General features: G+C 50.5%; 1 protein-coding gene across 3 annotated transcripts in view; it reads right to left on the reverse strand.

Moving 5' to 3' along the window:
- The window catches only part of Coq8a (coenzyme Q8A), a 450,047-nt gene that overhangs the window by 13,350 nt on the left and 420,360 nt on the right, over nucleotides 1–16,337 (reverse strand). Inside the window, exons 1-2 of one of the 3 annotated variants that reach the window (XM_051148011.1) lie at nucleotides 15,782–15,890; nucleotides 1,564–1,746 (exon numbers count right to left, since the gene is read on the reverse strand). In XM_051148011.1, the coding sequence (XP_051003968.1) occupies nucleotides 1,564–1,740 (177 nt within the window). In that variant the 5' untranslated portion in view covers nucleotides 1,741–1,746; nucleotides 15,782–15,890. Of the gene's footprint in view, nucleotides 1–1,563; nucleotides 1,750–2,204; nucleotides 2,360–15,781; nucleotides 15,891–16,337 lie in introns of those variants that run through there. The other 2 variants (XM_051148010.1, XM_051148012.1) reach the window with 2 other exon arrangements.

Genomic DNA, 16,337 nt, shown 5'->3' on the forward strand with positions numbered 1-16,337 from the left:
ATGCATCTGATGAAATGTGTGACTTAGAGCACACAGGCTCCCAGAGCAATCAGATCCCTCAGACCCCCAAACACCACAAGGCTAAGTGTCAGGGACCGAAGGGAACACAGACGGCCACTGTGGTCAGGGGCCTTCTCCACAGCAGTGCATTAGCCATCTTCTGTCTCTAATGGCTAGGGAAGATGACCCTGCCTACTCTACACTCCAGATACACAAAGGAACAGTGGGGAGGAGGAGGCAGGAGGCAGTGCTGGGTAGGAGCTTGTTCACTGTGGAGAAGGCCGCTCTAGAACACAGTCTTACTTTGGAGTGACCCAGAGCAGTGGGACAAGCTCGCCTTCTAGCTTTCCAGAGAACCAACAACCCCCACCGCCCAACCCCAACTCCAGGAGGACAAGGCTAGGAAAGGGCATGGCTTAATATAAATCACAGGTAGAGTGCGTCCATGGGCCAGTCCCATCAGCAGTAAAGGACCTCAAGTACACAGGACATAAAGACTTAAGATTCGAGGCACCTGTAGGGTGAGGGATACTGTATCCCCTTACCCAGGAAGGAAGGAAGGGGCTGGGAACCTGGACCTGGAACTGGGCGGAGGCTAGGGACTGGGGCAGCCCTGCAGCCAGAGTAGCAGCAGAGTAGTATCCGGAACTGTGAGAAGAACGAGTGCGTGTTGTGTAAGCCTGCAGTCTGTGCCTTCTGCTGTAGTGACAGCACCTCACAGAGGAACCACATCTGCCCTAGCCTCACAGCAGGACATGCCACAGCATGGAAACAGCATGGGAAAGAGACAGGGCAATCTCCACAACACACACACGTGTGAAAACACACACACACACACACACACACACACACACTGTCTCTCTCTCTCTCTCTCTCTCTGTCTGTCTCTCTCTCTCTCTCTCTCCCCCCCCCCCCCCCCCCCCCCCGCTTCAGGCTACTGAGTTTTTGGTAGGCAGCACTATGCTACAGCCACGTCTATCCTGACACTACTTTGGCTTAACAATATCCTGTGATAAAGAAGCTGAACATCATGAGGGGAAAGGGGAGACAGCACTGCCCTCACCAGGGCTTATAGCTGCCACCCTGGAAAGCAGCACCTTCAGTAAAAAACCAAACGGTCTTGGCTGAGGCTCGGCAAGCCTTGCCTATAGGAGGAGCCTTCTAAGGCTGAAGTTGAGCCCTGCTGTGGACTCCATGCTAGCACATGGAAGCTGTACGTCATGAGGACAGGGCCAGGAAACCTAGAAATGGGCCTTTATCAGATGCCAAATCTACCAGAGCCTTAATCTTGGACTCCACAGCCCCTAGAACGGCAAGAAATAAGTGTTACTTCAGCTGCTTGGCCTGAGGTGTATTCTAGTATAACAGCCAGATTGCTACGCAAGTGTCTTGCCTTACTCTAAGCTGTTGTAGGGCATACAAGCCACTGGGCTGTCTAGTCCCATCTACAAGAAGCCAGGCTGCCAGGTGTCTGTGTCCTGGGGTCATTCCCTGGTCTCATCAAGAGCTGCAAGCCTGGCTGTCTGCTACAGCACCCACACCCATTCTGGAAGGGCCTCTCACCTGCGCCTTCCCAAAGACCATGCCGATCTGCTCCACAGCGGTAGACTGCAGGGCCCTGGCCGCCAAGATGAGCTCCCCACCAAGGCCCAAGTTCTGCAGGTGGGTTTCCACAGCCGCCTGGGTCAGCTTGGCAAGGCCTTTGGCCAGCATGATGGCATCCCCCAACATAGCAGCCATCCTTCAGGGCTGGAAGAGAAGAGGCCACATTAGGAAACGGATATCACATCTGACACAGGAGCGTACTCACGCTGACTAGGTCCCCACCAGACTCTGAGCAGAAGGCAAGACTGATGGCTTGGTTTCCCACAGATCTCCCCTTCTGACTGAGGTGAAGTGAAGAGACAGGAGCGGAACAGGTGCCAGGGCGGTGACCGGTACCACCGGGCACTTACCAATGCCCATGCATTTCCTCACCTGGGCCTCAAATCCACCTCTGAAACCCCTCAGCACAGAAGCTAGAGGGCTGTGGCAGAACCAGCGCTTAGCATATGGACTAGTTCCTAGCCTGGTGCTCTTTCCTCTGAATCACAAGGTTGTGCTGAAGCGAAAGTGGCCCCTCCGCGAGCAGTTCCTTGAGGGCCTAAGGGTCCAGTCACAGCAGTGGTGCCTCTCCCCAGGCCGTGACAGCTGGGGGTACCTGCCTCTTTCAAATCACTGCTGCATTGCCCAGTGAAGCGTGGTCAGTCACCTACAGACTGAGACACTGAGAGGACGTCCTTGACCCGCAGGTCAGCCAGTGATTCCACACTACAATCCAGCGCTAGGAATAGCAGACAAGGCACACAAAGCAAGAAAAGGCACCCATATTCCACTGTGGGCCACTGCCTGCCTCTACGCTCTCTACTGGCCAAGGCAGAAAGTGTTTCTGAATGTAGGTCAGGGTCAGAGATGCTGATCCAGTATCCACAGTGTTGTTAGGGCCTGGCCTAGTTGGTCATTAACTACCCCTGAGACATGTTTATGGGTTAAGATAAGTCCTGTCAACATGCTGGAAGCTAAGGAAAAAATAGAAAGAGCCAGAAATCCCACTGCAAGGAGCACGTGACCAAGGGAAGTAGCAAAACTGGGCAGGCCAGGTAAGGAGAGGGCAGGACTGTGAATGGCACTTCAGACAGGGGACTTTCCTAAGGTATGGACTCAGCAGAGACCCTGGAGCACAGGCATTAACTGAGAGAAACACCGGAGGGGGGAAGGGGGAGGGCACACGCGAGCACTGGCAAGGGTCCTAACCAGAATGAGGGCACATCTGAGTATGTCAGCCCCTAGTCACTCCAGGGATTCCAGCAGATCTGCTCAGCCCAGAGGCATGGCAGAAAAGACCTTTATTTAAAAGGAGAACTGGGGGATGGGAGGGTGGAGGGGGGTTCAGCAATTAAGAGTGCTTACTGCTCTCACAGAGAACCTGAGCTCAGTTCCCAGCACCCACAGCAAGTGGCATACAGCTGCCCAGTTCCAGGGGAACTGATCCCCCTGGCCTCTGCCAGTGCTGACATTACATCCACACATCCACACACAGACACAGTGTCTTTAAAAACCTTAAGAGGAGGATTGTTCTAACAGCAGAAACTCACTACCAAACAGGCCGACAACTATGAGGCTGTGTCTCTAATGTGCCCTTGGTCGATACCTTTCCTTTGAATACTAGCAGTTAGCACACACAGGCTAAGCCTTTCTACACACTTCTTAATATTTATAAACAATCCATGGCTGTCAGTCAGTGAGAAAAGCAGAGGCAGAGGAGGAACTTAATAGCCAAAGTCACCAGCAACTCCACATTGGCCTGTGGGGGTGGGCGCACCTCAGCCCTGGCCTGCTCTGGGCCTCCTCAGACACTTGGCTCACTGACTGACAAGGACAGTACACCACTCCATCACAGGTCACCCACCCTCCCGTCTCAGCCAGTAGGTTTGGAGAAAACAACCATACACTGCATCACCAGGTTCCATGTCACACCCTAGGTTTCTGCTCTGCACTCCTCTGGTTTTATGGCAAGAAACAGGTGAACCAACCCACAAACCAAACAGCAAGGACTGGTAAGACAGCGTGCAGTCGCTCAGATAGGCCTGCTGGCACTGCTCATTCCCAGTCAGCACCACCCTCGACACACAGCCTGCAGTCTCGGAGAAGCACCCACCAGAGGGCCCTGGGAAACAATGAGAGGGGTTTGAAGGAGATCTGTACCAGAAACCCACTCCTACCAGTGGCCCCGAGACCATCTTTATGTCCCAAGGATCCCAAAATCAAGCCTTACCCTGCATCACCTTTAAATCATACCCAGAAAATCAGGACTCGAATCTCCCACAGACCATGACCACAGTAGTTACAAACCCTCTCTTGCCCATTAACTGACATTAAATCTCCTCGGAACATCCGCCTCGACTTTGACTTTAGGCCTGACACTAGGTCTGCCTGAATTTCCCACTTAAGTTACTACACACACACACCCTTAACTTCCACACGAAGAAAGCCAGGCCAGTCTAGGCTCCCAGGCCCACTGCAATGATGCATTGCATTTGTAAAAACCACTTTAGGTCCTACACACTACCACAAGGCAGCTGTAGGGCCCACCAGAACCCAGCACTGCTTTCTAGGCTTCCTAAATGCAAGTCCACTGCAGGATCAAGTTTCGCCTACTTATAAGGGTGCTAAAACAACAACAACCAAAAACTACTCATAAGTGGGAAATGATCAGTAAATGAACCAAAGGTTAAGTTCCTACATTGAGAACTGTAAGTAATAGTTATCTTTTTCAGTATTTTCCAAACTTTATTTTCCTAGCCTTTTTAGTTCACATATTCTTTTTTTTTTTTTTTTTTTTTTAAGATTCATTAATTACGCACAGTGTTCTGCCTGCATGTATGCCTGCAGGCCAGAAGAGGGCGCCAGATCTCATTATAGATGGTTGTGAGCCACCATGTGGTTACTGGGAATTGAACTCAGGACCTCTGGAAGAGCAGATGGTGCTCTTAACTGCTGAGCCGTCTCTGCAGCCCCCACATATCCTACTTTCAAAATAGGAAGTAAGTCATCTTAAAAATAAATAAATTAGGGGCTAGAAATGGCTCAGCAGTTAAGAGCACTTGCTGCTCTTCCAGAGGTCTTGAGCTCAGTCCCAGCGCTTGTGTCAGCTCACAACCTGCTGTAACCCTGACGCCTCCCTCTGACCTTAGTGGGCACATGCATATATGTAGCATAGACATACACATACACACATATACTAAGAAAAGTAAAATACCTCTTTTTAAAAATAATGAAGTAAATTAGAGGGCTGAGGAGACACCTTGGCAGAGTGTTTGCTGTTCTTCCAGAACCACAGTTTGGTTCCCAGCACCCACGTTAGGCGGCTCACAACCACCCGCTGTAACCCAAGCTCCAGGAGCTCTGACATCTCTGATCTTGACCCCCCACACATGCACACTGACTCAGAGACATATACACATAAACAAAAGGAAATGCTTAATTAAAAAATAAATTAAGGGCTGAGTGGTGGTGGTGCTTGATGTAGTTAATCCTAGCACTCAGGAGGCTCTGAGAGGCAGGCGGATCTTTGTGAGTTTTGAGGCTAACTTGGTCTCTGTGAGTAAGTTCTGGGACAGCCAGAACTGTTGTACAGAGAAGCTGTCTCAAACGAACAAATAAGAGCCATATTTTGCTTCCTGCCTGAGCAGTTACATATGAAATGCTAGTGAAGTCCGTAGTGGTGCCAAGCCCTGCCCTAGAGCGCTCCAAGTGGAAAGAAGCGTTCTGAGCACTGTGTACTCGATCAGCAGTTATAGCTGGAAAGTACAGCCTCTTCTTTATGAACAGGTAGATTTCAAAACTTCGGTGACTGCTCCATGGCCACCCCCTTGGGTAAACATTATTAACCCATTGTGCAAGGGTTATGCCAGGCCTCCCTCACGGTACAAAGTGAGCCAACCGTTCACAGCCTTATCAGCACAGGCAGTTTACTGCAAAGGAGTCCCTGTGTCCGGCAGCAAAGAGGAGGTGAGAGAGCAAATGACTACTAGAAGGAAGCCGCTTCCTACAGCTCTTCTCTTTTTGGTTTTCAAACTTGGGGCCTTAAAGACCCTATTCCCAATTCACCACAGTCCCAGCGACTAGTATTCAACCTTGTGAGGCACTCAGCTAGGAGACACTCAGGCCCACTAACTACCCTGCCTACCCTACCCCAGCCCTGACTACAGTACCCTGCTGGCTTGGAGACCCTTTCCTGAGTAAATGCTCTCCAGCACCCTCAACCATGTAAAGCTGTGTGAGAGGCTAGCTCCGCATACCTAGGGAGTCTACTAGTGAGGGACCGTGCCAACATCCTTCACTCATAGCGTGCATTGTACCTGGCTTGTCCCTGCAGGCCCTGGATCAATGTGTCCTAGCCATGTGCCTATGGCACAGCAGCACGCAAGCACATCTGTAATGGCACCATCATCAGCAGAAAAGCATCGGAAGCAGAAACAAAGGAGGTGCCGCCTAAGTGGGAAATGCTATCCTCAGAGCCTAGACAAAGGCCCAGTCCTGCCACCACCAGCTGAGAGACTCAGCTTCTTGCACACCTCTTCTGGTCCTAATGTTAAACTTCTATCAGGAAAGTAGACAGACTCAAAAGAGACTCAATTTCAATCAACAAAACTGTCCCCCTGGGGCACAGAGACTGAGAAAGAGGCCCAGGCAGCCCAGAGGCAAGTGTCCCCAAGCTCCGGGGGTTTCCTGCTGACCACCATTTGCCATCCTTCCTAAATACCTTCAGAGCCACCTCCTGGCTGGAAGTTACCTAGGGCATTAGGGACCTTCAAATACAGTCTCCAGAGCTGACAAACATGCCCAAGGGACACAGACCTGGCCAAATACAGAAAGATACATAACACTAAAGTGGGTGTTTTGGTTTTGTTTTTTAGTGTGATGTATACAATATTCAATTCCAACAAGCAGAAAGCTAACAAAAGTATCAAACGCTCATCCGCTAGGGACCCAGGGGGAAGGGAGCTTTATCTGGCAGGAAAGTGGCCAAATGCACCCCACTTCACTGCCAGGACCCAGGACATGCCAACTTGCCACTGTTCCCATCAGGTGAGACAAGCTGAGGAGGTTTTTGAAGACTTACCAAGATTCAGTCAATGCCCTTCACAACTACAGGACATCATAGACCAGCTCCGAAGCCAGCAAAGCTGTGGTACTCACACCTCTGAAAGCCATGGTCCACTCTACTCTGGCCTCTCCTTGTCATAGCTGCCACTAATTAGTTGGCATGGCTGGGGTAAAAAGCTAAACAACAGACGGCACAGAAAGTCCTCAGCCCTGAGAAACCATCCCCAAATGGCAGCTTGAGCCCTCTAGTGCACACACATGCTCAGGGTCCCTCGGGCACCTCAACCTTGACACCCTAGCCTCGACTAACAGCCCTCCTCATCACTCTAGCTTGGCCTTCTCATGCATCCCCAGGCTGCCAGCCAGAGCAATTCCTTTAAAAGAAACCAAAAGAAGCCAAAGCATTCCCATGGCTTCCCTGAGATCCCTCTCAGCCCTGGCAGCCTTGGGATTGCCGTGTTCCCAGCCAGGATAAACCATTCCTGGACTTCACGGTGGTCTCTCGGTGCATTCCTCCCTCCCCAGCGGCATCTGTCCCAGCTTCCTGCACCCTGCATGCCACTGCAGTCTTGATCATGCTCTTGGAATCTGTCTAGTCACCATACCACTAGAGGCTGCTAGCCACAGGACAAGAACCCCTTCTGTCTTCCCGTGCGCCCTCTGTCCCTCCAGCACCAAGCAATGCTGCGCCGTGATAGATGCCAAGTGAACAAGAAGAAATTAGCTAAGCCCGGGAAAGCCTGGCATCTGCAAAATTGGCTCAAACCTGTTTGCAGCTTTGACCACAAATGGCAATCAAATGTTTGAAGAGCTGCCAGGGGCTAGCCTGCAGCATTGTCCCTCCAGCTTCAGTCTGCAGGAGGAACTGGAAGATCACTGGCCAGGGCATCTGTGTTTCCAGCAAGGTGCCATGTGCCAACTTCGAGAGCCCTAGACCTTCTAGAAAGAGAAGGAAAGGGAACAGGGATGGCTGGCACTCAGGACTAAGCAGAGAGTCCCGCAGAGAGGGATTTCTAAAGATCCCACCTGCTGCTTTTGTCCCCCAAAGCCTGGCTTTGCCACTATACAAACCCTTCAGATGTTCCTTCTTGGTCCACTATTCCTTCAAGTCTTTGAAACCAGAAGGGATCTTACCTAAAGACCTGGGGGCCAACCACTGAGAACTCACAAGAGCGCCACTTCAAGCATCCTTCGTCTCTGGGAGATCCCATAGGACTAGTGAGTAGCCTTCTACCCCTTTCCAGTACACAGCCTTCTTTTTCCTTGGGGCATAGACATGTGGATTTCAACTCTCCAAGGGAACTGAAAAGTCCTATTATATCCGTAACATTTTTCTTTTTTTGACAAAAAGGGAAAAATAAATGACTGCTTCCTCCAAGGACTAAGAAGGAATGCATTGGAGTAAACAAACTTCAGAACCAAAATCCATGAATCCCTATGGACTAGATTTGTCCTTTGCCTACACCTTAAACATCACACATTAAGGACCAGCAGTCATCCCCTGGTCACCTGACCTCTGTCTGTAAGACAGACAAAGGCCTACATGCTATGAGCTTCCAAAGGTAGTTAATGCTCGATGCTAGAAAGAAGAAAAGGAAACGGAAGAGAAAGGGCCTGTTCTTTCCGCCAGCAAGCAACAGTAGGCTTCACCACGGAGCCAGGCCTCTGCCAGTGCTTGTTGGCCTCTGCTTCCTCAGGTCCCCACACCAGCAATCTCTGTCCCCTTCTCCTTCCCAGGCCATTCTGTCTGATAATAACCCGAAACTCCTACCCAAATCCCTCAACCTGCATTTCTTTAAAAGTGGACTGTGGGAATTCAGCTTTAAGAACGGGAATCACAACACTTTGGAAATGGGTCAGGTGAGTGCCCTAGTTACTTTCTATTGCTGTGTTAAAGCCGCCATGGCTAAAAGCAACGTGGGAAGGAAAAGTTTATTTGTCTTACACACCTGCTCACAGCCCATCACTGAGGGAAGCCAAGGCATGAAGTCAGGAAGGAAGGGAGCTGGGGCAGACACTGCAGCAGAGGCCGTGGAAGGGTTCTGCTCATGGGCTTGCTTCTCACGACTTCCTCATCTGCTGCCTCAGCCAAGGCAGGAGGACCCCCTGCGCAGGGGTAGCACTAACCACACTGACAGACCCTCCTACATCAAAGAGAAACCTCGCTAGGCCTGCCTACAGGCCAATGTCACAGAGGCCTTTCCTCAATAAAGATTCCCTCTTCCCCAATAGCTCTAGGTTTGTGTCAAGCTGACAAAAATCAACACAGCAAACAGAAGTATATGCATAAGGTGGAGCAATTTGACAATTTAAATAACACTAGAAAAAGTATTTGTTGACAAATCAGAGTATATTGCATGTTCCCATGAAGGAAGAAAACCATCATCACAGAACAGTTAAGCAGGAGGCTTTCTGTGGGTTGTGGGACGTTAGATTCTTCTGAAATTTATTTGTTCTCTAAAATTTTCTACATTTGAATAATATTAAAATTGTGTTTTTTAAAAAGCCTTAAATATGTTGTTGAAAAAATGTTTTAAGTAAGCACACAAGTATGTACTTTCAAAAAGCTATTCCATACCCCTCTAGTGCCTGTCCAGGGTGGGCTGGACAGTAGGTTACGGAACAGACCAAAGGCTATAAATAGCACCTCTGGGCCCTTGGTTAGCCCTGTTCTTCAGAAGACACCTGCCCGTAAGCGGCTGCCAGGAGCACAGCCTGTAGGCATCTTACTGTGGGGAATAAGGCTCAAGTGCCCTTCTCAGAATGGTGGTGAGAAAACCACTTGGCACGGCCCTTCCTCCCCATTGCTGCAGCAAAGGGCAGAAATAGTTAATGAGTGCTGCCGTGCAAACAAAGCCCCTGGAGTTCCTAATTTAGAAACAAATAACAAGTACAGTGACCATATTCTCTTAGCAGGAAAGATACATAGGACTGGTGTCCTTCAAGGCAAGGGGTAAGCAAACCAAGACTCTGGGGCCATAGTCAGCCTTGCTGTAAGCAGCAAGCCTGGAAGAAATGAGGACATTCTAAAAGGACAGTTGTACCTGTTGCTACAGCTATCAGGTCTGTGGAAACAATGAACTCCAAAGAGTTAGAATCCACCTAGAAATTTCACAGCAATAAAAGCAAGTGGCCAACCATAGAGGAAACTGTCCTCCCAAAGATCATCTGCACCTTGTCGGCCCTTGTTGCAGGAGTGTGGACCCTAGACAGTGGACAGTCAGTGACAGGCAGAACCATACTTTGACCAAGAGAGCCTAAGCAAGCATCTCTCTCATGTTCTATTAAACTTGACCCTCACATTAGAACCCCAGCGATGGATCCGGGCGCTATGGGGAGGTGGGCCATTACTGGATCTCTTCTTAATGTGGCCACACTGAAGGAATCTCCTTTTTCTGATTTTTGCTATTACTTTTGCTCTTTTAATCTGGCTTATCAAAGCTGGGTGGCTGAGCCTGGCTTGTTAGAGCAGCCAAGGCATGAACTCTGACCCTAACTCTGATAACACTACTGCCTATTTGGTAAATAAGGCTGTACTGAGTCACAAGCATGTGCACTCACTTCTGTATTGTCTACAACCTGGTCATTAACATGTTGTACTGGTTTGGTTGCAGAAGACCAACGGCCTACAAAGCCTGAAATACCTACGTTTTGTCCTTCAGAGATGAAGTCTGTGGTGTCCAATTCTAGGGTAACCACCTATGACCATGATCATGCCAGGACATCTAACAAGGTCACCAGAATCGTGTCCCAACAGGCCATTGAGGATGGTGCCGGAACAAGGATTACCACGCCATCCATCAAGCGCATCTCCTGATACCCAGAAATGAACCTGACCCACTCTCCAGAGGCTGGAGACCACCTTATACTGGATTATGTAGGAAGGTACCAAACACCCAAGAGCTGCTCAGGAGTAGGAGCAGGAGGGCTGTCAGGTGCCAACTTCCTGTACAGATCCACTCTCTCTGCCAGAACTGTTAGCCGCCTGCGTTCTCCTCTTCACCCTGCACAGGAAACGTCAGTCCACAGCTTGAGCTCTTACAAACCTCCCACCTCATCAGGGCTTTGTTCCTGCGTATTCAAAGATTCTCCAACCAGTTCCTGGAAGACGAGCACTGAGAAGAATCATGGAGTGAGAGGTGTCTGTCAGCTGGGAGACAAGGAAGCACACAGGGATGCACACTGTGCCTCCCGCCAAGCTTCACACAAAGCCACTCTTGACTGCGGGACGGGGTCAAATCCTGGAGAGCCACAACGGCCGGTCAGCCTGCCCTACACAAGAAGCCATTCCTCAGTGCCATGACCATGAGCCCCAGCCAGATGGAGTCCTGGCCCTGCCTACTATAATTCCACAGTACTCTGGAGGCTACAGCAGGAGGATTGCGAGCTTGAGACCAGCTTGAACTACATAGCAAAATCACATGTATGTATGTATGTATGTATGTATGTATGTATGTATGTATGTATTTTAAAAGTATTTGGCTCAGGTAGTGGCCCAGCCATAAGGTGAAGACCTCTGTATCTGGTCACCTGGTCTGAACCCTGACTCTGCTGCCGACTTGCAAGTCAAACTATATAAGCTTAGCTTTGAGCCTCAGTTTCCTCATCTGCACTTGAGAGTAGATTAAGTCCCGCACTTAAGAGTATCCGGGGTATGTATGACACACATTGGTTATCCAAAACCAGTGCTTGGTGTGACTATTAACATTATAACCATGCAAGTGCCTTGACACAGACCTAGTGAAAACAAAGCCAACATAAATAACCCACAATACCTTTAAAACAGACAAACCCAGCTCTCCCTGTAAAGTCCAGGATCACTTCTGAGTTGGGGAAACAGGCAGTGCTGGGAAAGGACAGGCTGGTCCTCACCAGTGTGGTTTATTTAGCAATGTGGTATGAGGCACCACCCAGGAGAGGTGGTTCCGTGTGCTGGCAGCCAGCTTAAAACACCCTGGAAACACATTGGACATAAACACCCACAGACATCCTTGCACCAGTGCTGAACACAAGCAAATGGTCTTTGTGTGCGTCACCGCCCTTACCCACTGGCACATACAGACACAAGCACGGCAATAGTAGACCCTGATTCAGAGGCAGTTTTTATAGGAGTCAGACTGCGTGAGGCTTCAAGCTGACTTCGTGAATCTGCAGACACAAACATGTTTTCCTCAGTTCGTCCAATTCCCATCTATAAGAGGGAAGGGAGGAGAAAGGAGGCAGCAGGCAGCTGTTGCACAGGATGCTAGTCTGCCCTGGCTAGTCACAGGACATTCTAGGCGAGAGGAGGGCACACACAACCAGCCCAGCCATAGCAATGCCACCCTGCCCTTTGCTAGCCCACTGTTGGCTATCAACACCTCAGGGAGCAAGAGCCATCAAATTACTTTTCAATTTCTCAAAGAACTGGGATGTTTGTAAGTACGGGCAAATGGCAATCACCAGCAAACTATCGGCAATTTGTTCTGTCTCCTTCCTCCATGCCAGGGTGGAGACAAACACACCCCTGGCATTTTGTGTGAACAGTCTCAGGACTTATCATGCAGCCCAGTGAAAAGCAGGACTTCCAGTTCCTGGACAGTATACTTAACAGGCTGACAGACAGACTGACAGCAAAGATGGGTTTCCAGCTTCAGCTTGGACACCAACTACATGTGACCTTGGGGACAGCAGTTCTGCTCCTGGGGCCAATGTGCCCCATTAACTCATGTGTAAATCAAGACAGCGCTATTTACCCTTGGAGTACAGAAGGGTGACAAGGAGCCACATGGAGCTCTTTCTGAAGCGACTTAACTAGGAAAGCCTATACCTCAGGAAAAGCCCAGTGAGGGGCTGAGGTAGAGAGCATGAAAACATCTGTTTTAAGCACACACACACACACTCTCTCAGCTTTCTTTCAGTGCCCCCACAGGATACTCTGGCCTTCCTATTCCCTCTGAAACAGAACTCTTTGCTCCTTCTCCCTACCCTAGAACATGGCAATCAGATATAAGCACCTTTTTTTTTTTTTTTTTTTTTTTTTGCCTGTCCCTTTTACAAGTCTTTCCTTTCAATCCACAGTTCACGCCCAGCTTCCCTGCACCAGACGAAAGCAAGCTCCTGTAGACTCTGCTCTCCTAAGAATGGAGACACCTGCTCTGCGGCCCCTGAAGTGCAAGCCGGAAGGACCCCTCAACCTACCTCCACCGCTAATAGCACCACAACCCGTCCCTCCTGGTGGGCCCACCCCTCAATTCCTTCACCAGCCTCATCTCTCCTGTTCCACTCTCCACAGCTGAGCCAGCTCAAGCAGGTCCTAGCGCTCCTGCCTCCCGTGTCTAGTCCTCTGGGCCACTTCCTCCTCTCCGCCTGCCAGTCAAGAACTCCCATTCTCAGGCCAGGTAGGCTCTCTGAGCCACGTTACCCACATCTGTACCACACGCAGAACTCCAAGCGGCTACAAGGCACACATGGGAACTCTGAAGGGTGATGAAACTATTCTACCTTTGACTGTGATCATGGTTAAATCACATGTTTTTTCCCAACTGTGTGGGAAACGGGTGACTTTAGTGCATGCAAACTTTTTCTTAATTAAAAAAAAAAAGGATAGAAAAAAAATAGTTCCATTGGCACTCAACTCCATTATGTCTGATACTAGCATTATCACCTTACCCCAAATTTCTTTTTCCTTCTCCCCTGACCTCTGTTTTCAGTACTGACACCATTACACTCCTTCCCCATGTAGGACTGAACCCTGTATCCTACCTGCATCCACTCAGTCCACACGTTGAGTCCTATGGTTCCTCTGATTCCACCACCTGTGACTCGGGTCACCCTGTCCTCAAAGGCTGCCTCCCCTTCACTCCCATCACAAATGCAATCACAGAAGAAAGAGGACCTTTGAGCTCCCCCCACTACCTCCTTTCCCACTGGCTCTCCCCAATTCTTGACCGTTAGCAAGAATGTTAGACCTATTTCCAGCTGCCAAACCAAGACAACTCTTTAAATATTCCTGTCTAATTTTGCACACGGCTCTGGTTTCAACTGACAAAGATAATGACTCAGTGTCCGTGGCTCTTAACGGAAAATTATCCTGCCAAGTTTTGAGCTTCCCAATAATAAACCTCTTTAAGAAGGAAGTGATTGTCCTTCCAGATCTTTTCCTGTGGGTAACAAAGGGCACCCCAAAACCCCTACGTGGAATGCCACCCCCCAAGCTATGGAATCCTGACACATTCCCACAGAAATACAAATCCACAGTAGAGGCTTGGGATATTTTTCTTTTCTAGTGCACTATCTTTCACCTTTTCTAAAAGGTCACCAGTTTAGGACTTAAATTCAACACACAAACTCTGGGCTACAAAGGCGAAGCCTCTTCCTTCGCACAAACAAAGAAATGGGGCACGGTTTCTGGTACTGACCTCTACACGTGTGCATACACCGCATCAAAGCACCTGCATACGTGTGCATGCATGCCTGTGTGCTGTGCAGCCAGGCACTCCCTGCAGGCAGAGGCACGCTCTTCTTCCATATTACAACATACACACACATGTCTAAGCAAAATAGGTGGCTAAGCAAAGTGGCTCCCTCAGGAAGGTCGCTCAGTCGGCACTCAGCTCCCACCCTGTCTGCTCACCATTGCAGGACCATCCTGTGGTGGTTCCCTAAGCTCCAAGGCTCCCAAGGCTCCTAGGGGCAGAAACAACCAGTTTTCCACATCCTCGTACTTTGAGCCTACCCAGTCACGTGCATCAGGCACAAAGGCCCAGGATTTCGGCCTCCTGGTCTCCTTCCAAAGGTTTCACCTCTACCACCCTGTGCACCCACCGTTTCTACCTTAAAGCCCCATCTCCATAGCTTCCACCGTTTGTTTACACTGTCCCAAACTGCTCAACGACCTGTGGGCAGGTTGCACAGAAGTCCCTGGCAGCATGGGATGACCCTGTTTGGAGTCTTGCCTGCGTAGTTCTCAGCCAAATTTGCTCTTCAGTGGGAATGCGGCAAAGTCTGGAGACATTTTAAATTGTCACAATTGGTGGGATGGGGGGAGGGTATGGTCATTTGTTTAGCGGATACAAGCCAGGGATTATGCTAAACGCACTACAAGACACAAGACAAGCAGACACAGTAAACAAGTATAGACCCAACATGTTAACCAGCTGGAGCTGGGAAGCACACACTGCCTGCCTCACTTTCCCTTTGAGCCACCTGATCCAAAAATGTTCCCAATTCAGCTGCATTCGTTAATTGCAAGGCTACCTACAGCATTCAAAACTACCTTCTTGAGTGTTATGGGCGCCGCTCCGGTGAGCCAACAAACCCCTCTCGAGCCTCTTCTCAGAAAAGCCTTCTTCAGGCCAACACGGCCACTGTTCCACAAAACAACCAGAAGCCTAGCATGATCACTAATCCAAATCCTTGGGCAAGATGGTTCGCCCGACACACCCCAGCTCCAGAGTCCCGTCCCACAGATGCCAAGCCAAAGTGAGCCTTGATCAGTTTTCCCATAGAGCTGCAAGCCCAACCCAGACTGCAAGTCTGCACACAGCCTCTGCCCCTTTAGGAGGTCCAGCCAATGTTGGGTCCCTGCACCCAGACCCATGCCTACAGCGTTCTCTGACCCCTCACACTTAAAACTTGGCTGAGTGATGTGACAGCTTCTCTGCAAGAGAAGGCGGGAGTTCAGCCCAAACTAGAAAAATAAGAGGAAGGGCTAGAAAACGAAGAAAAGGAACAAGGAAGGAGCGTCTTCCTCGACTTCCCTCCAGCCCCAGCTGTGAAACCCAACAGCTGGCTCGAGCACAGAAGTCGTAGCTCTGACACAAACTGCAGCCAGAGCCCGATGCACACACGTTCGAGGGTCTGCAAGTTCAGAGAAACATTATTACGAGAAAGGCAGCCACGTGCGTGGACGATGCAGAGGTCAGGCACGAGGGCTCGGGACGCCTCCCGGAACCCACGGCTCCAGGCGCGGCCCTCCGCTCCGCTCGCTGAGCCAGACCGGGGACTAGAGACTGCTGCACCCCAGCCTGGCCCTGAGGCTCCTTGGCTGCAAGGGAAAAGTCGCAACCCAGGCCGCACTATCACTTGAACGTATAAGAATGGCCCCCGGGGTGCTGAGGCTATCCGCGGGCAGGCAGGCGGCAGCCTTACCGGGCGGGCTGCAGGAAGGTAGGCTCCTCCGGTCCGCTACGCTACGCCTCCGTGCGCCCCGCACCGGTGCGAGCGCGGCGCACACGCTCCGGATCTGTTTACCTTCTGGCCCGCGTGCGCACGCCCCGCACCGATCGCCCCGCCTCTGGCCGTTCCCATTGGCTGAGCTGCCGTTAGCTGCCCAATGCCACAAGACGCAGTGGGGAGCGTGCTTGGCCCGCGTGCGCGGCTCACAGCCAATAGGGACTGAGGGTGGAACAACAGCAACCAATGAGAGGCCGCCCTAAAAGGGCAGCGGGTTCCTTCTCAGCCCGTCCGCCGTCCTTTCTCCCGGGTTGGGAAAGTGCGGTTGTTCTGTGCCAGCGCTCTGATAATTGGCGACCGTGTGTGTTACCTTAAAACTGACACTAACTTACCCCCTAAGGTCCTGGGCAGGAAGACCTCAGAAATTCTGCTGCGATCACAGGGGACTCACTCCCACCCTACCCCCAGCGCCTGGATGAGGCCGGTTTGTTGACCTGTGGCTTATTCCTGAGTTTCTCAAAAACCACTTGACT

This window comes from Acomys russatus, chromosome 6 (genome assembly GCF_903995435.1).
Source record: "Acomys russatus chromosome 6, mAcoRus1.1, whole genome shotgun sequence".
Lineage (NCBI taxonomy): Eukaryota > Metazoa > Chordata > Mammalia > Rodentia > Muridae > Acomys > Acomys russatus.